Source organism: Plectropomus leopardus, chromosome 2, assembly GCF_026936395.1.
Source record: "Plectropomus leopardus strain MGB_pleo_1.0 chromosome 2, ASM2693639v1, whole genome shotgun sequence".
Lineage (NCBI taxonomy): Eukaryota > Metazoa > Chordata > Actinopteri > Perciformes > Serranidae > Plectropomus > Plectropomus leopardus.
The window spans coordinates 36,665,900-36,685,899 of NC_142177.1; the positions used below are offsets into that span (position 1 = coordinate 36,665,900).

The following is a 20,000-nucleotide window of genomic DNA, read 5'->3' on the forward strand; positions in this document are numbered from 1 at the left end:
TCAATGTATGAGTGTTATTTTCAGAGTGTTTGTCCATCATTTCTAACAGTGTGTGATGACGCCAGAAACAGAGAGAGGGGAGAGAAAAGCACAGCAACGACAATAACAATAACAATAACAGCTATCACAACAATAATAATTATTATAACAATAAGAAATGAAAGTGTTTGGTAGTTTATACGTATGTTAATGTTAATATGCGATCATGTAGTGTAGTGTAGTAGCATCAGGCATCACCACAGCAGCAGCGCAGCCTTGATGCATGTGGGCCTGCAAATTTAGGGCCGAGTAGGTAACTTGCATTAATGCGACATGAAAGTTTGCAAATGGTGAGAAAGAGAAGTTCACTCCTTAGCTACCGTGTTTTATTCGTTTTCAACGTTTGTCCACTGATAGTGAGTTGCTAGATTTATTATCCCAACGTGGGATTTTTCCTGCTCGGGGCAGTTTGGTAATCCTTAATTTTAAACCCCAGCAGTATTGAGGGGCGGGTCGATCCACAGTCCGCGGGTCAAGCGGTTTGGGTGAGCTTGTTAGAAAATATTGCGGGTTTTGGGTTATAATGTGACAAAGCAGCATTTTAACTAAGTTGTTACAATTGACAGAAACCTTGTGCAATAATCAGATTTACACCTTCTCTCTTCCTCTTTGTCTCTCTGTTACACAACAAGCAGTTTTCTTTCCCCCTTCGACTGAGGTGATCCCAAAAAAATGACCAGGTACCATCTGCAACTTCTGCTAAAAAAGAAAAAAAGAGTCGAGTCGAGAGTTGAGTCGTCATGTTGCATGATGAAATGGAGATAAGGCATCTGACGTGTAAATTATTGAAGTGATGGACCAAACTATGAAAATAAAATTCCGGTTGAAAAAGCAGAATTATCCTTCAGGTCCATTATTTATCTTCACCAGGCACAACATGTTTAAGACACAATGTTTAGCATTCACTCCTTTTTTTGAAATCAGAGATCAGATTTCAGACATTTGCTCTGGCCTCCAGCCAGCAGCTGATACACAAACTTCGGTCTCTGAGCGCTGATGAGGCGTCCTGGTGCAGAAAGTTAATGAGCTGAAATCCAGCAGGAAAGTGTTGCTGTTTTAAAAGAGCCTGGTGACGGATTGCACTTCTTCTGTGGTGTTTGGTGAACGTGGCTGTTTAATCTGTCGAAACGGCCGACTCGATACAAACCTGCCGCCCGACGAACTACCTCCCTCTCTCTCTCTGTCTCTCTCTCTCCCCCTCCTCCTCCCCCCTCGCTGTAGCTGCTCCATCCTCCATGTTGGTTTTGGTTGATTTGCCGGCTGATATCTTCTTATCCCTCTCCTCCTCCTCCTCCTCCCCCCTCCTCCCTCCCTCCCCTCTAGCCATCCATACTGCAGCCTGTCCAAGCCATATTCATTGGCCTTGTCCTGGCTCTGCTGTACTGGTGTTTCGGCCAGTTGTGGTAGAAAGGTACACACCGACATGACATCAGTCTGTCTCTCTTTTCCATCTGTCCGTCATCTGTGGAGGGAAAGATGACGGAGGTGAAACTGTCGTCCTGCTCTGAGATGAATTCAGGGTCCTGTGTTGAGAAAAGTACCAGTACACTGGAGTTATTCGAGTCAGACAGTGATGTTTTGACCCCACGCAGTTTTTCTCTGTTTGAATTTTAAAGTTTAATATCTGTTGGTACAGACTGCTGTTTTATATCAGCTTTTGTGTTGAACCCTGAATTCTGATCAGCAGGACGTTCTTCTCACCTCCTAATCTTTCCTTTACGACTGAGTCTCATCATCATCATCATCATCATCATCATCATCATCATCATCATGATGGACTGTCTTTGTCCTCTGCTGTAGGCAGGAGCTCTAACTGCATGGCTGCCAGTCACACGTCTTCTGCTTCTGCTCTGCCGCAGCTAACACTGAACTCTTTAAAGGGACGGGCTCACTGCGACCACAGAGCCTCCGTTTAAAGGGATACCTCTGTCTCTGAGTGTGCTGACAGTTTTAGGAAACATTAGTCTGCAGGCGCCAACAAGACAAAACTCTCCGGTGCTGATAATTTTTGACGTTATAGACTATAATCTGTCTATAACGTAATCTATATTTTTCCGATTGTCACAAAATGTGTTCGTCCATCTCTCTGTACTTTGACCTCCATACAGATGGTCACTGTGCTTTTTATCAAATGTTTCTCAAACAGAAGGAAGTGGTGCATTAGTTGGGGACTATTTTCAGCGGCGGATTAATCCACATTTGGTGCTCTAGTGAGTATTTGTGGCAGCAGGCTGGTGTAACTACAGTGTGCGTTCATGGTCAAGATAAGACGTCACAGTTTACAGGCCATGACACATGGGAGGCGTTTATTTTATTTTATTTTAGTTTTTGTTCAATTAATCTGCACATCAATATATTTTTGCCAACAGTACTTTTTACACGTTTTATAAATATTACGCTGCAAAAGCGACCTAATTTTTTCGCATTGCGTTGCAAAAAAAACCAAACCATCAACCAGTCAAGTTGTGCAGAACAGACATCACGTCATAACAACGGCAACCAGGGATGTATGTTTAAAACAGTTCACCCTTTATGCAACTGTCGCAAGTTCATCTCACTGTCAGTCATTTTTGATGCAGTCGAGCATTTTGGATTTTGTGTGGTGTCACTTAGGTTTTGCGCAAATTTTGGGTAATGGAAACTCGCCCATTGATGGGTTTTTAATAGTTTCTAAAATAACATCAGATTTGATATAAAGACACTTGTCAGTAGATACATTAATTTTTGACTTGTGTCTGCGCATCAGATTTGTTGACAATGAGAAGAATATTAGAGCATCACCAGATTAACTTTTTACTTAACTTTAACTTAACTTTACTTAACAGTGGGAGGTTAGGGCTATGTTTTGTCTCGTTTGGATAAAGTTGATTAGTATTATTACCAGACAAATAAAAGCCTTGGACTTCTGTGTGTATATTTAGTGTGAGCTCCATGTTGTGTAATTTATAGTTTACAGTGGTCCTAAATTTGCTAAATTCATGTGGAAAGATCGGAGAGTTTGTAAAAATTCTTCTAATTTGAATTTTATATATTTTTTAATTTAAACCAGCAGCTCCGTCGCCTCCTCTGTGGTTGTTCGGCTTGTCGGTCACAAAAAAATTGGCAGCGTTTGGCAGCTACAGTTTTAGGCAGTATTAGATATAATTGCAAGCTCTCGCAAATTTATATGAATTAAAGCTAAATTCTGGGATGATCTGAGCAGTATTAACACCATCGTCTCTGTACGGGATTCAGGACGAGCCCATTACTTTCAAAAATCTCTTACAGTAAACAAGCAGTTAGCATGAAGCTAAGTGAGTCTTTATTCTGGACTCGGTTTCCGTCTGACTCGTCACGTGACGATAAAGGTTTCCCTTTAAAGAGTCGAGGTTTCACTTTCACATCTGACCACCTCTGTATGAAAGTCCGTTACTAACACGTTACTCACCTCCGTCATTCATTCATCCTCACAGCTCCCTCTCACTTTCAGGGTGTTGGTGCTTCTTTTTTTATTCTTTTATACATAATTTCCTCCACCTCAGAGTTTGTGGTTATTTTTCTTATTAATTTTCTTCCATTTCTTGCATCCAGTCTGCTGCAGTTGTTTTTACATTTTATTCAGTCTTTACCTGCTTACAGGTTTGTGTTGTTTACACTGACTCATCCATCTTTTTTTTTGCCTTCAAGTCTTTCTTTGGACTCACTGCGGTTTCTTCATTTTTAAAACATCCATCATCGAGTCCATCGTGTCTGTCCCGTGTTGTTGTCGTGCTGCTTGTTTGTTTATTTGGGAATGTCTGACCAGTGTTTCCAGTCGTTTGCTGTGAGGGAAAACTGGTTCGTAACTTTTCTGTTTTTCTACTCAGGTAACCTCCTCGGCCTCGTTTACTTTGCTGCTTCCTCCTGTGTATTTATTTTATTTTATCTTCTTTTTTTATTTCCTCTTTCCTCTACTCCTCCTAAAACCCAGAAAGATGATTTTTTTAAATATTCAGTATTCAAGTCATTATCTTTTATGCACAAATTTGGGAAACAGGATTATTTTCCTTTGCTGCATGTCGCCCCCTCTCGCTCTCTCTCCCACTTTAACACTTAAACTGTCCTGTCCATTAAAGACAATAAAAGCCCAAAAAATAATTAAAAAAAAAAAAGAGTCACATAAGCTACACTGGAACTTGTACTTATTACAGAATCAGAATCCGTTTTATTTGCCAAGTACATTTACATATACAAAGAATTTGATACATATATATATATATTATATATATATATTATTATTATTAGATATGATCAAAAAATGAGAGAAAAATGTCCAATAAACTGTATTTATAATTCGCTTAGTTATGTTACAGATTTAAAAAAAGAGATTAAACAGTATAAAACTGTGTCACAAAATTTTGCGCAAATTTTTCGTAAACCTCCAGGGAAACAAGTTCAGCGGTCACGACTCTTTTACTTCTTTCAGGTGGAGCAAAATTCAGCAATTTCTATGCAAGAGCAACAAACGTCCGAGTACTAGTAGAAATGAGGAACATCTGTCTGAAAATCACTTTAAATAAAACATAAAACTTAAAATATGTAACTCAGATAAGTCAGTAATCTGTGTTTTATACACATTTTATTGTATAAGCTTTTTAAGTGCTGTGATACATTTCATTTATTTTCCCCTTCATATTTTATTTGCATGTGTAATTTTTTTGTTTAATTTGTTTAATTTTTTTGTTAATTTAATCTTTTTATTCAGTTAACCCTTAAATTCTTACACTAAAAAAGTCTTGAAAGGCACTGAATTCATTAATTCATTCAAAATAATTGGTATTAAAATGTCTTAAGTTTATCTTAAAAAGTCAAAAAATTACATGGGGAGTAGGATTTAATAAGTATTTTCTGACTTAACATTTTAAAATCCTTATCCTCCAAATAATTGCTAACTTAAACAAAAACTTAATGCTTCTTGTGTTAAAGTCACAGAAAAAAAATGTTTCATATTACAATAAACATTCAGGCAAATTTTACCAAAGCCTCAGTAACTGATGCCAGTTCATTTTTGTTTCTTTTATTTTGTTGTTTGCACCCTGAGCAAATTGGAGAGATTTCTTTAAAAAAAAAACGTGAAGAAAGCTTATGAGCAACTCGGGAAGAAATATTCCACAAATTGGAAAAAAAAAGGTGGATTTAAAAAATACTTTTGAAAAAGCTAGGGGAAAAACTATACTTGTGATTATCTCAGTTACATCTTTATTTTTATGTTATAGAATTCGTATACATTTATAAGAGCTTTTTTCATTGTGTTTGCCTGTTTATACCCTTTCTTTTTCTTGCTCTTTTGGTTGTTGTTTTTTTTGGGTTGCTTTCTCCCACAAATTTGTAGGAAATTTTCTTGTACTTTTGACTAATCTCTTGCTAATTTTAGGGTCATTTATTCTCTCATTGCCTCCTATTTTTTAAAAAAAGAAATAAAGAAAACTGTTTCAGGTTTCAAAGGGTTAAAAAAAGTCCCAGAGTCTTAAATCCCACAACTATATAAACACTTTAAGATAACCTGTGCTTAAATAAAAATCTTAGAAAAATCCATCTTTTGGTGGTTTTGGGGGCTTCGGAGGCTCGACTCTTTATTATTTTAATCTTTTTCTCTTTTCTTGTGTGTCCCTCTGCTCTTCTTCTTCTTCTTTCTCCTCTTCCTGTATTTGTTCTTTCTTACTGGTTTGAGTCTTTGCACCAGTTTGTATCAGAAAGTTCGGACACGACGGTTCAGGCTAACTGGATCTTCTTTGTCTCTCGGACAGAGCGGCTGGAGCCCCTGGATGCCGGTCATCGCAGTGATGGTCGCCGTGACGGCAGCCGTCCTCTACCCGAACCTCTCCAAGAGCAGCTCCACTTAGGACTCACACACACACACACACACACACACACACACAGAGCGCTGTGAGGAGAGCATCACTGCTTTACTTGTATAAAGTCTAATTGTACATAATTGTAGAGGGAATATAAAGGTTGTGGTTTCTACAGAGGATTCAGAAGCTTCTCGGTTTATTTTGTTTTTTTTGTCGTTTTTTCTGCGGCGAAGAGTTCTGTTGTCGTTTTTATTCTCGGCTCTCTCTCAGCTGTGGTGGGGGCTCATTTTGGTTTTCGTCTCTCTGCTGATTTCTGGGTTAACGAAGCGTTCTCCAGCAGGCCGAGCTTCCAAAAAAAAACACCTGCCACAGGTGACGTTCACACCCGTCCCTCCGCTAGCGAGCGTGATGGAGGCGAACGCAACACTTTTCCAGCAGTCAGCATGATCCACATTCTGCAGGTCTGCATTTACTAAAGGATCTGAACACCTTTTGATAGATTTCATTGGCTAGTGGAGTCTGTTTGCAGGTGTAAGCTCCGTCAGAACTGGTTTGAACTGGGCGCACTGGGCTGCAGCGTTCAGGACTGGGAATACTTCTCTGACAGGAATGACTCATTTTCATAATCTTTACCTTAAAAAGTCCCTTGAACCATTTTCATTTTCAGAGTTAACTTTAAATTCTTTAAACCAGTTCAGTCCTTTCACCTGCTTCCTAAAAATGTCTCTAACGTCTTCAGTATGACTCATCTGTGTTGCTTTTTTTAGAGTAACACACGTGTGTATGATTACTATGATTTTAGCTTCAGGTATTTGGTGCCAGTGCACCCTAAATCTTTAAATTTGGCCATTTTTAAGTCCAAAAACATCATTTCAGAGCAAAAATTGATTAAAAAATAAATAAATAAATAAATTACCACTGAGTTGAGCAGATTGTAGTTTCATTAAATGCTAATTTGTTTGGTTATATGTGCCGCTAAAGGTCAGTAAATAGTTAAAGCTCTAATGTTTTTTTAAATTATGTTGAGCGTGGGCTCTTTTGTTGTGTTGTGTGTTCACACAGAACGTGAAGCAAATTTTCATGTTTTGTTACTCGCACAAATACGGCCGCTGGGTTGTTTTTGGAGTATTTAGCAACTGTCACGTTAGCCCTTAACAGCTGTGCTAACGGTTGTGCTAACAAACTGGGGAAGGCAACTAACGGCTAACTGCAGTAAAAAACAGCTAATAATCAAGTGATGTGATGAATGAACACGGAGGCTTTGAGTACGCACGGCGGCAGAGCATCCTTCTGTGGTTTACCTTCCACAATAAAAGACCAACTTAAATTACTCACAGCGTTTTGCTAAGAAGCAACTCAACAAAACAGCTTACACGAGTCACAAAAACATATTTCCAGAACTTACGGAGTCCTACGACCTCGCTCGCTTTTCTGCGAGCCCGTTCCTTTTTTCCTCCGTCTCTGTGCAGTGCTGACGTTAATATGGAGAGCTGTAGGTTGTCACGGCGACAATAAGTCTGTTCTCCGTTTCTGATTCTTGTTGACATCAGAAGAATCTGAACTAGATCACAACACTGATCAGCTTTTGGGAAACAGGAGTCGAAACATTTCAGCAAAAAAGCATGAATTTTGCATCTTCCGTGTCGCCCATTCTCATTACCAACTCTTCAAATGCAGCCGCGCGGTCGTTGGTTTCAGCCTCAGACACCGACGTTTCATGGACGTGATACACTGCCGGGTGGCGTCAGTTTGAAACTCAGGCGTTAAAAACGTAATGTAAGGTGCTGAAAACCCCCCATAGGCTCGACAGGAGGAGAGGAGAATGTTTCTAACAAACCCTGGACTTTCACCCTGGAGCCTGCTGTTCACTTCCTGTCCGAATGTTGAGCCAAACCATAACGGGGTGTTTTTCTCCTGCTTTTGTTGCCTAACCATGTGCGTTTGTTGCACAAAGAAATAAACATAAATACAGGATGTTTTACCAGCCTAAGTTTATTTTGAAGAAGATTTTTGTCTTCGTAGAAGCTGCAAATTTCCTGTGAAAACGGAAGTCAGCTTTGAAAAGAAACAATGCACGTAACTGGCATAAATTGATGCGCCATTCTGGAACGACATTTGCGTCAGCGATATTTGACGAGTTGGGATGAGAATGTGCAGGTCGACGTGATTGCATCATGGGAAACGCTCACTTCGCGTTCATTGTAAACTCAACTTTGAGCGGCTGTCTGTCTTTTTTAATACGTTAAATATTTCAGTCGACCTTCGTGGTCAAAATTCCGAAATGTGCATTGAGTCAAATCATCACTCTTTACGGGTCCGCTGCTCATTTTTTTCGGCGTCCTCTTATTGTTTTAATTATCTCACTGCTCCAGATGTCAGTAAAACAAAAAGTAAATCCACTTCAGTAAAGTGTCCTTCGTAGTAAAAGTACGTCTGCGCTGTTCGAAGGAAACCAAGAGTGCGTCAGTTCACCTGAATTTCGTTTCCTGTCGACCTGATGTGATCTGTCGCTCTGCTGGAAAGTGTTCACGTCGAGGTGTTTTTTAACGGAGTCCTGCTCTGCTCCGGTTTTAGTCGGCCATGTTGGATGTCTAACATGCCGTTTTTCTCTGTTTGTTTTGTTTTTTCGGGGGAGTTTTGGGGACGGGGGTTAAAACTTGAAGCCAAATTATTAAAATAAAAAATCTGATTTATTTTCTGTTATTTTCATTTATTGGGGGGCACATTAAAGGGGGTCAAAGTGCCTCTGATGTAACTAACTAACACCACAGTTTGTGTACGTGTGCCGACGAACAAGCACACAGCAACACACTTTCTCTTTTGAACACACACAAACACACACATCATTATGTGACTGTCAGAGGTCGGTCTGTGTTCGGAGTGCGGAGAGAAGCTGAGCGTTGGTGATCCACGATGTCTTAGTGGCTTTTTCCGGAGCTTTCAGACGCTGCTCGTGGCCTTCACAACGGAGCTGCTGCTGCTGATGAAGCCTGTGAGTTTGGGGTTAAAAGCTCAGAAAACAGCCAGTAAGTGGACCTTGATTTGAGATTATCGTCAAATTATTATCGTGGCTTCACCACGATTCTTTAAAACGAGAAAAAAAATCAGCTTCTCTCCGATCTTAAACGCTTGAGTCCTCTGCTGAAATGTTTTTAACAGACATTAAATTATTTCGAGATGTGTGTGTTTGTGTGTGTGTCTGTGTGTGTGTTGGTAAACGGGGGGAGTGTGTGTCAGTTCACACTCTGATCTCTTTGTCATCGTTCGTGTACTCTGTCTCGTCTTCGTGTTTAAAAAAAAAAATCTAAATAAAAGACAACGAACAAATATTCCTGATGTTTAAAGAGAAAAACACTACAGTACAGAGAGAGAATTGTAAAATAAAATGTTATTGAATGATGTGCTACTAGACTTATTTTGTTAAAATTGTTTAGAGATATGAGAGGGAGCTGTGTGTAGAGGATATGATGATGATGATGTAATGAATATGCAGAGCGATGTTTGGATTAAAGTTGTAGCAAGCTGACCCACCAAACCTGCTTCTGTTGAATTCATTCATTCATAAACCAAATAACTGGTTTCACCATTGCAGATTAACTATCAAGCCAAAAATTATCCTGTTTATTTTCAGATAACTTCACTTTTCAAAGGCTTTAAAAAAAATGGCGACGGCCAAAATGCCGAATTCAAAGCCTCAAAACAAAGACAGGACGTTATTACCGGGTCACTTTGCTGTGTCCCCTCTGGGAGGGGGACTGCCGATGGAAGTTAGCCTTTTGGCTACAATGGGGTGCATTTACATTTTATTTTTAAAATGTTCATAAAACAAATAAAGGTAAATAAATAAAAATAACGCTTCCATGACGTCACACATTCATTTATAGACTCCTGTTTTGATAGATCGAGTTTGGTATTTTGGCCGATCACCGTCTTGGTTTTGTGGAGCCGGAAGTAACTATATTTCGGCGAGAGGGTGGATCTAACGGTGAAACTTATTATGGGCAAGCAACCTGTCACTCAAAGTGGCCACAACTTTAACTGTGTGTAACTTTAAGCCTCAATAAAATGCAAACAGGTGAGTTAAATTAAAATTCACCCACATACACTTGAATGTTGTACCAGACTGTAAACATGTTTATTTCTGCTGTAAATTTGGGCATTTTAACATGGATTTACTCTGTTTTGGAGCCAGCCTCAGGAGGACATCAAACCGTCCTCAGACAGGACAAAGTACAGAGACACGCCCCAGAAGTCCCATGAATGTGTCACCTGACAGGTCATGTGATACCAAGAAGTTTCCAACTTCTACAATACAACAAAAGTGTCATAAGACAAGACAAAAACATTTAAAGGCTCAAACACTAATCAAACAAAGATTAAACTAAAATACTAAAAAAGAAAAGGGAAATAAATTAGTAAATACAAAAATACATAATAATTCTGAGAGAAAAAAGAAATAAGTGAGTAAATAATTAAGAATAACTAAAAGATACTGAGAAAAAATATATTAAAAAATATATATATATACACATACACATACATATATGTATATATGCTTACACACATATACATATGCACATAAAAATATGAGAAAAAATAACTAAAAGGGAAAAAAAGTGTTCTTTCACATCTATTTTGCTTGGTCCAGCACCTGTTTTCTCTCACTTTTGGATGTTCACCACATTCACACTATACCTGTCATATCAAACAGCAAAAAAAAAGCTACATCCATTGTTTGTAGCCTACAGTTTATGGAGATGATTAAAAAAAGCAAAGTGTTGATACAAAAATGCAAATTTATTTTCTGGGCTTTTCTCTGATCTTCTGAAATATTGAATAGTTTTACTTCTTTGAATCTCAATCATTGAAATGACACCAGAGTTTCCCCGACGATTTTATTGCCCAGCGGCAGTAAAAAGTAAAATATTTGCCTCTGAGATGTATGAAGATACAGACTCAGTAATAAGTAAAATACAGAAACCTCAAAATTATACTTAAGTAAAGGACTTGAGCAAATGTTCTTTCCAACAATGACTAAAAGACGTGTGTGATGTCATACAGACACGAACCAACAACTGCGTCATTAAACAGGACTGGACCTGTGTGTGTGTGTGTGTGTGTGTGTGTACTCTAACATTATATGTGAATGAGTGTTCACACGACAAACATGCATCAATCACCCAGCAGGAGCATGATGTCATCTTTATGAGATGAGACGGTTTGGACATGCAGAAGGAATCGAGTCTGCACACACATCTCTCACTCTGCCTCCAATCACAAAACTGCACAGAAAAAATAATTAAAATCTGCAGGAGGGTTTTTTATTCTGTTTGATGCTGAAAAAATCAACATAATTTCATTTCAATTTTTTTGTTCACCCTTTAAAACCTGGGCAGTTGGCTTGATTTGTTTGAAAAACATGGCAATAAGCAAGAAATGACCCGAAAATTTGCAAGAAATTGATAAAACTCACAGAATAATTACCCAAAAATTAGCGCACACACCAAAACATCAGCAAAGTAAAATAAACAAAAAAGAAGAAAGTGACCTGAAAGTGACCTTAAAGGTGCTTAAAAATTATAATAATTAACTAAAACAATTTTAAATAAGCCATTATGTTAATTATAAATATCCTGTAGAGGCAAAAATAATTTTCCAAATTACTAATTTCTTGCAAATTGCGGGACATTCCTTCCCAATCTGCTTATTGACTTTTTTCCGATGTTTTTAAAAGAAATCAAACCAATATGCTCAGGGATAAAGGGTTAAATACTTGTGAACGGTTTTTGAAAACAGCACAAGAAAAGTGATGCTGATCCAGTTTTTTAAGGGTTAACATTCTTGAGAGTTTGACATTACACGTTTAAATCAAAACTACATAATGTAACCGATATCTTTGAAGTGATGGTGTGATAATCTTTACAGTCTGTTCGCAGCAGAGAGGAAGTGACACAGACGGCTGAAGGTGACGCGGACACATCAGCAGACATCAAAGTGTGATTCACCAGTTTAAAAAACCAGTTTAGGAAACAGGAGAAGACAAGAAGACACTGGTGTCTGAACACGTGTGTGTCTCATTCTTCCTGCAGTGTGTTGTGTATCACAGAAATGTGAGTTATTTATCATCCTCTGTTTACCCCGAAACACTGAAGGTGTGTGTGTGTGTGTGTGTGTGTGTGTGTGTGTGTGTGTGTGTATGGGGGGGTTGTTCTTGTCTGAACAGCAGATTTAAAAGCTCACACGCTCGTTCTTTTTGCTGTTGCAATCTGAAAGTGTGAACATGATAAACAGATACAAATATAAGGTTTATTGATAACTGATTGATTTCTGATTGAATATAAAAACAACAGACTTGGGACACCCGGTGGCTGGCGCTCCATATACAGAGGCTGTGTCCTGCTGCAGCTGCCACAGGTTCGATTCCAGCTTTAGCCCTTTGCTGCATGTCATTCCCTCTCACACTCCTCCTTTCACAATTAAGCTTTTCCATCAATTAAAGGCATAAAAGCCCCTAAATGTTAATCTTAAGAAAAAAAAACAAAGTGATAGATTATACAAGTAGATAAAAAAATCCAGCCTGAGAGAAAAGCTGCTGACTTTGCAGCAGAAGCTACTTATTTTTCATTTCATTTATTTATATATTTGCACAGTAAAAAACAAAACAGAAAGCAGATTGTGTAGGTGAGATACAGAAAAACCCCTGAGGCTTATAAGAGAATCTCACCTCAAAATAAATTATACAAGCAAATAAAGACTCCCACAATATTAAGAAAAAAATGAATCTAATGAAGATATTACAGGACAAGTGTATATATATGTGTGTGTGTGTGTGTGTGTGTGTATATATTTATACATGTTGGATGGGTAGATATATATGTGGGTATGTATATATATTATATTTTTATTGCATTTTCTGCAAATGATGTTTTACCTTGTTTTCTTACATTGTACAGCGTTGTATTGTAAAGCACTTTGTAACTCTGGGTTAGAAAAGTACTATAGAAATAAAGTTTATTATTATAATTAGTAGTAGTAGTGGTACTGATAAAAAGCACTACAGGTTAGAGGAAAAAACGTGTATTTTTGATTTTGGGGGTAAACTGTCCCTTTAAGTGCAGTACTTGAGAAAATACACTCTAATGCATCCCACTAATTCATGAGTGCAGCTGGACAAATTACAGGACTTTAAAAATACATTGAGGTTTATTAAATCCAGAAGGAGGCAGTGATGCAACGTTTAGGATCCTGTAAAACCTCAAAGAGGGAAAAAAAATCCGAGCTTTCAGAGCAGCACCTGAACGCAGCAGCAGCCACTCAGTCTCAGTGAGGTTTTTGAAAAAACTCCAAACCAACTTCAGGCTGCTCCGAGGAAACACCACCGCGGGAAACTCTCTGTCACATTCAACCAAATCCCAACGAGAAGCTTTTTTTCCCAAAAAATTGAGTAAAGATGATAAAGACAACGACCACAGAGAGGGACCTGGCCGAGGACGCTACGTGGAAGAAGATCCAGCAGAACACCTTCACCCGCTGGATCAACGAGCACCTGAAGTGCGTCAACAAGCGGATCGCAGACTTGCAGCTGGACCTGAGCGACGGCCTGAGGCTCATCGCGCTGCTGGAGGTCCTCAGCCACAAGAAGATGTACAGCAGGTACAACACGAGGCCCAACTTCAAGCAGATGAAGATAGAGAACCTGACGGTGGCTCTGGAGTTCCTGGAGAAGGAGAAAATCAAGCTGGTCTCCATCGGTGAGTGACCGCGTCCATTCATTCGTCTGGACGCTTCTCTCAGGCTCCAAAACAAACTCCTGGTGGCCCCCAAAAGTAGTTTGCATGATAGTGGAGAGTCTACACATGTCAGGAAAGCCACCGTTACTAATATTACTCAACACGGTTAAGTTTACCCCCCAAGTTTTCCCAGTTTATACCCCCAAAACACCGCTTTTGTCCAGGTGAGTCCAGACCGCCTTAACAAATGTGGTATTTTAAAGTCTAACTGCTTCCCCACATAATCAGCTTTGCAATAAATCATTGAAAATTGTGTATCAAGAATCATCTGGACCAACACTTAAATTCGGCTTACGTTTAATACACAAAGCAACGAGTATATCTAACAAAAAACTTGCTTTTTTGCAAGTTGTTCACGCCGTTGCTGTCGCCCACCTGGCTGCATTTAGCACACGGTGCTGGGGACTAAGAGGGCGATCATACCACTTTTAAAAAGTCGATTTTCAGTTGAATTAAGCGCCGTTGTGTGTGCAATGTTATGTCAAAGTAAAAAGTGATTCAGGACTTTCTTTTTAAATCCCTCGCTTGTTTCATAATGTTGGCTATGCACTTTTGCTGGAGACCAAAGTTCAAGCTTTTGTTTGTGTAGAAGTTCCCCTGGTTTACGAGATTTGTTATCGTAATAATGGTTACCAACATCAGTCTTATGAAATGTCTTTAGGTGGTAGAAGAAATATTACTTAAATTACACACATTAATGAGAATTAGTCACATTTTCGTCAGTTTTCGTCCTTTTAATTCCCGCACTTGCAGCTCTCGCCAAACTGTGTTCAAGATTCCCACATTTAAAGTTTGCTTGCCTCTCCGCAAAATTTAAATATTGCAATGTATGGTGTTTGAATATTTATAGTATTGGAAGGAAGTCGTCTTAAAATCGGCATGCACATAATCCACATTAACACCAATGTTTTCTTGAAAATGGCAAATTTCCCCCCAAAAATCATGCTACTGCTGCCTCACATAAAAACGACCGTGGGAATTGGGACCAAAACATCGCTCATATTTTCAGTGTCATTAAAGTAAGAGCAATTATAGGAGACTACAGCATCGGTCCGCTGGTAATTACTGTTAAAATGTATCATGTACTCATCAGCAGCTTTAAACTGACAGATTTCTTTATGGAGTTTGACATGTTGGGAGTTTAGTCTCCACATGACAACAGCAGAGTGTGTTTTAATGAGCAGGCTCCTGCAGAGAGGACACACCTGTGGTAACGAGCCTGGCCTCACGTGGAGAGGTGAATCCCTCTGATCAAAGTGTTTCACCCCAAAAGTTCACAAAGCAGAGCCAAGTGCTGTTAATGAGTGTGAAGGTGATCAGCCTCCACCTGCTGCTCAGTTACTTCATATCTGTCTTTAACAAGCTGCTTGTTGTTGTGTCCCAAACATAATTAGTCCACATCTGATTTTAATTATTGCTGTGAGGCTTCACGCTGCTCAACGCTGACATATAATCACACAGCAGCGTTTTTTGCTTAATATTTGTGGTGGCATCCAAATAATCATTGCTGGTTTTTTTTTTTACTGTTTTTTTCAATGAACAGCTGATCTGTTGCTGTTTGTCCTTAATACTTTCACTATACTGTTTTGGCATTATTTTTAGAAAAAAAGTAAAGTGATTCCTATTTCAGTTTTGTTCTTTAAGATTCTTTTTGTTGAGCTTTCAGATGGAAATCTGTGAAATCTGAAAAACTCATGTTTTTTTTTGCAAATACATGAAAAAGGCATTCAAAGAATAAAAATGACCCCAAAATTAGCAGCAAATGAATAAAAAATACAAGAAAATTGCCTATTTTTTAGTTGGGAAAAGTGCTTAAAAATACTTTTAAAAACATATTTATGATCACTATAAATGTAGTTTTTCCCGTTTTTTTCTTTCTTTCCGAGACATTTTTTTGTAGCTTTTTCGTGTGTATTGGTTGCAAATTTATCTGATGTCAAAATTATGTCAGGACAGATGTGGAGTTTCGTTTTAGAAAATTTTAAAGTGAGCCATGTTGGTTTTAATAAAAAAAGCTGGTCTTTCAGAATGATATGGACCATTTGTGATGTTCAAAAAAAAATCAGATCAATTCAAACAGTGACCTAAATCTACTAATTTCTTGCAATTTGTGGAATATTTCCAACCAAGTTGCTCATTGCTTTTTTCTCCACGTTTTTAAAAGAAATCAAACCAATGTTTGCATGGTTCAAAGGTTTAAAAACTTACGAAAGGTGTTTGAACGCAGCACAAGAAAAGTGATGTTCCAGGTTTCAGAGGTTTCAAATACTTGTTCCTCCATAATGATGATGTGGGTGCAGAAAACGTCCAGGTTTTTCTCTCCGGTCGTGATATTTTGTCGTTTTTGCTGGTGATGCTGAAGGTTGCAGACTTTGCTCTTCTGTCACACAGCTGTGAGACTTTTAGTTTTACACAGAAACACTCTGAAGTTCGTGGTCGGCTGTGATCCTGACAGTCACTCTTGTGCAGTTTGGAAAAATTTTGCGTCTATTTATCATTCAGTTGTTCTTGGCCTGTTTTGGTGCGTAGAGGACAGAATAAACTCTATTTTTAAGGTTGAGTGGTGTGACCAGGGTTCCCGCCCAGCCTTAAAAAGTCATAAAAGGCCCTGAATTCATTAATCTAAAAAAAAAAAAAAAAGCCTTAATTTGACTTAATGGACAAAAAAGTCTAAAATTGCTCAGACATGGGAAATAAGAGTTTCTGATTTTTTTTGCAGTGTAATACCTCAAAATGATCTGCAACATCTATTTTTTTTTTTGTAGAATAACTTAATATTATCCTTTTTTAAACCAGTCATGATGGAAATTCAAATAGTGGAGTCTCACATGCAGATTGAGAAACACAAAATTGTCCAAAAATGCCAAATATTTCCCACTTTTATCAGTAAACTAAATACACTTTTATGATAATATGATATGTTCATTGTCTTTCATTTGTTCCACTCTAAAAAATATTTTTTTTCAACATTTAACATAGATCATCTAGCTTTTCCTATCCAAAATTCATGTTTGTCATGCAAAATAACAAATAATAAAATAATGTTGGTTATTAGAAAATTAAACACAATTCAAAGTGGCGTTAAAATAGCCTTAAAAAGTGCGAAGTCTACCCGGCCGTAGCCTGCAGGAGCCCTGCGTGTGGCAGCGCTCTGATAAAATCGATTAACTGTCTTTGCTTTTGGAATCGCTCTGAAAAGTAAACACTGCTGTTTGTTTGCAAAGCAGTTTTTTGGGTTTAATTGGAGGTGCATCGATCTCTTTGGCTGCTTGTCACACAGGAAGCTTGTTAGGACTTTTTTAAATTGGTCTGCACACACTCAGTGTGATTACAAGCGTTTAGTTGCGTCTCACGCGGTGTGAGAAAGTCCCACAAAAGGATGTTCAGTCTGCGGTCAGAATGCATGAATATTAGTTATGTTTTAACCTTCGCTTTCTACTTTTCTGAAAATGAAAATCTCACGGTTCGTTCGTTCACGGCTGAAGCAGAAAAACATGTTGCTTGAAGGTCTTTGCAAACTTAAGTGTGACTCTTCTTCTGTGGTGTTCATAATATAAGTTTCTAATGCTGCACTCGTGATGCGGAAGGTCGGATTTCAGAGTTGGGAAGTCGTTTTTCCGGCTTTGTTGTGTTCATGTGCTTTGAGGTCGTAAAGTGGGAACAACATGGCAGCTACAAAAAAGATGGGTTGCATTTTAATGCTGTCGCTGTTTCCATTTTTAATATATTTAGATATTTAATCTACATCGCTCTACATGGACTGCAGTTAACTTTAATACCAGATTACACTTCACACGTGATTAAAAATGGATGTTTTACACATAAAATAATAAAAAAATGAAAAAGTTTCTAACCATTGACCAAACATTGACTTTTATGCATTTATGATGTCAAATCAGCAGCTGTCGTCATAAAATAATGTCGTTTTCAGTGTTAGCAGACTTCCATGCTTTAGAGTTAAACGTTTGCTCGCTGCAGATAATGAATAGAAAACGAGAACTACGAGGAACAAAATGACCAAAGATTGAACTTTTTACCGTCAGTTGTTGACACCGTTTGCATGATTTCCAACATTTCTGCTGCCCTCAAACGTCACGCAAACGTCACAACTCTGAATTTTCCCAATTTCCCACCCGTGATTTCGATTTTTGGAGGGTCGTTCAGGTGCTTGTAACTTATGAAAACAGGATCTGTGATATTTCCGAGGAGCGCAGTCTCGTGGTGTTTTTCAGGCGTCTCTTTGCTGCTGATGGATGCTGCTGAACGCTGCAGGAGCACAGCGTTTCCAGCAGGTTGCTGGTTCTGGTCTCTTCATGGGATCTGGGTGCACTTTGACACTTTCTCGTGTTCAGAATAATTAAATTCAAAGTTAGACTAAAACAAAAACTGACACCAAGTGTCCTCTGGAAGTCTACATTAGTCTGTTTTCACAGCTGAGCTGAGCTCATGAGCTGTCGGGACGCACCGGAGTTCACACGAAATCCACCACTTTTTCACATTCGACATGTTTTTATACTTCAGATCCTAAAATGTGGTTTAAGTGAAAAAAAAAAAAAAAAAACGAGTGTGAAACCTTCCTGAGACACAGAGGCCGGCCGCTGTTTGGTGATGGGAGTGAGCCGAGGTCGAGCTGAGTGTGTTCAGTGATGTAAAACTGTGGAGGTTTGATTTTCCACAGTAGAAAGGAAATGACTGGGTGGGTGGGACACACACACACACACACACACACACACACACACACACACACACACACACACACACACACACTGAGGCAGCACTCTTGTTTCAGCTTTCTGAGATGAACCAGCCAGTCAGACAGATCAGAAAACTCTGATGTCATTTTTAATGAAAATGTTTTAAAAAAGCGTTAAAAAGACTTTATTTTATATTTTTATTGTATGAATGTACTGCATTTCTATTGTAGTTGATATTTTTGAAAGCTAAAATAATTAATCGAATTTAGGAGCTGAATTATCCGCAGAAATCTCTTCTTCTCAAAAAAAGCAAAAAGCAAAAAAAAAACAACCAAAAGCTCGTTATTAAAATTCGGGGTCGACAGATTATCAGCCCGGCTGATTATCGGAGCCGATATTTGGCATTTTGCTGATCATCTGTATCAGCGTTTCATTTCAACAATCGCTGATAAAATCAATCAATGTAAAAATGTTCTTGTTATTTCGTGTCAGCATGGGAGGAACTTTCACTTTGTCAGTGAGCCAGTTTTGCTTTTTACTTAAATTTTCATTTGGCTTTATAAAAAAAGTTGCTGGGAACTTGCTGTATTTGATGTTGAAAGTTTCAGCTTTGATGAAACATTTGCTAAAGGCATTTAAACAAAGTTTTGTGTTGTTATATTCCAAATTTTACATTTGTATTGTAAATGCATATGGGTTCCAAATATTGGTTATTGGCCTCATTAATAATTGGTATTGGCTGTAAAAAAAACCCCAAAATAATAATATTGGTCGACCCCTATTAAAGATCCAGTATCGGGCTGTAATCACGTGACGCCCAATGGCCCCAAAATACTTTTTCCTCATGTACATTCATGTTGGACGCTATGTCTGTAAATCAGTGGATATATGTTTTGCGCCGCAGCCCTGCAGGATGACTCCACTCTGTCGGGGTTAATCAGTGGGAGTATTTTGAAATACACACTTTCACAGTGCAGTGATGACTGTGCACACTTTACTGAGACACTTTTGGAAATAAGTAAATGTCCACATGACCACAGCAGGAATCTGTGCAGCTGCACGGTTACATAGGTAACGTTAGGGTAACGTCAGGGTAACGCTAGTGTGTCAGATGCCTCACCTCCATGACGGAGGAGAGAGGGGGAGCGTGGGAAGGAGATGTTTGCTGTAGTCAGACAAAGTGATGAAACTCAGTGTGTGTGTGTGTGTGTGTGTGTGTGTGTGTGTGTGTGTGTGTGTGTGTGTGTGTGTGTGTGTGTGTGTGTGTGTGTGTGTGTGTGTGTTAATGGTTAGCTGTGGAGCGGGGCCCCTCTGGGAGGCCCCTGGCTTTTGTCCGTAGCACACTGAGGCAGGCTGAGGAATATCTTCAGCACATTTCATAATGTTTTTTAATTAATTGAGCAGTTTTTTAGATTCCCGGCCTCTCTCCTGCTGTTCCTCGACGCTCTGCAGCTGTCACTGTCTGCTGGGAGATTTTCGTGACCACAATCTGCAAGTCGTCATCCACGAAGCCTGACCGTTTTTTTAACGCTAACTTCGCCCTCTCGTCGTTGGTTTTAAAAATAGTATTATGTGTATTTACTTCTTGCTTTGTATGAAACCCAAATATCTAAATAAATGCTGAAGTGATAACTCTTGAACACATTTTGAGGTTTTGATGTAAT

General features: G+C 38.7%; 2 protein-coding genes across 15 annotated transcripts in view; both read left to right on the top strand.

The window, feature by feature from the left end:
• The window catches only part of slmapa (sarcolemma associated protein a), an 81,144-nt gene extending 71,757 nt beyond the window's left edge, over positions 1 to 9,387 (top strand). For 10 of the 11 annotated variants that reach the window (XM_088070009.1, XM_088069957.1, XM_088069965.1 and 7 more), the window contains one exon: positions 5,805 to 9,387. In XM_088070009.1, coding sequence (XP_087926135.1) covers positions 5,805 to 5,900 — 96 coding nt within the window. In that variant the 3' untranslated portion in view covers positions 5,901 to 9,387. Of the gene's footprint in view, positions 1 to 1,362; positions 1,451 to 5,804 lie in introns of all 11 variants that reach the window. The other variant, XM_088069974.1, reaches the window with a different exon arrangement.
• A 3,782-nt stretch (positions 9,388 to 13,169) lies between these two features.
• Positions 13,170 to 20,000, top strand: part of flnba (filamin B a) — an 81,893-nt gene continuing 75,062 nt past the window's right edge. For 2 of the 4 annotated variants that reach the window (XM_088069944.1, XM_088069948.1), the window contains exon 1: positions 13,170 to 13,603. In XM_088069944.1, coding sequence (XP_087926070.1) covers positions 13,303 to 13,603 — 301 coding nt within the window. In that variant the 5' untranslated portion in view covers positions 13,170 to 13,302. The remainder of the gene's footprint in view (positions 13,604 to 20,000) is intronic. The other 2 variants (XM_088069951.1, XM_088069953.1) reach the window with 1 other exon arrangement.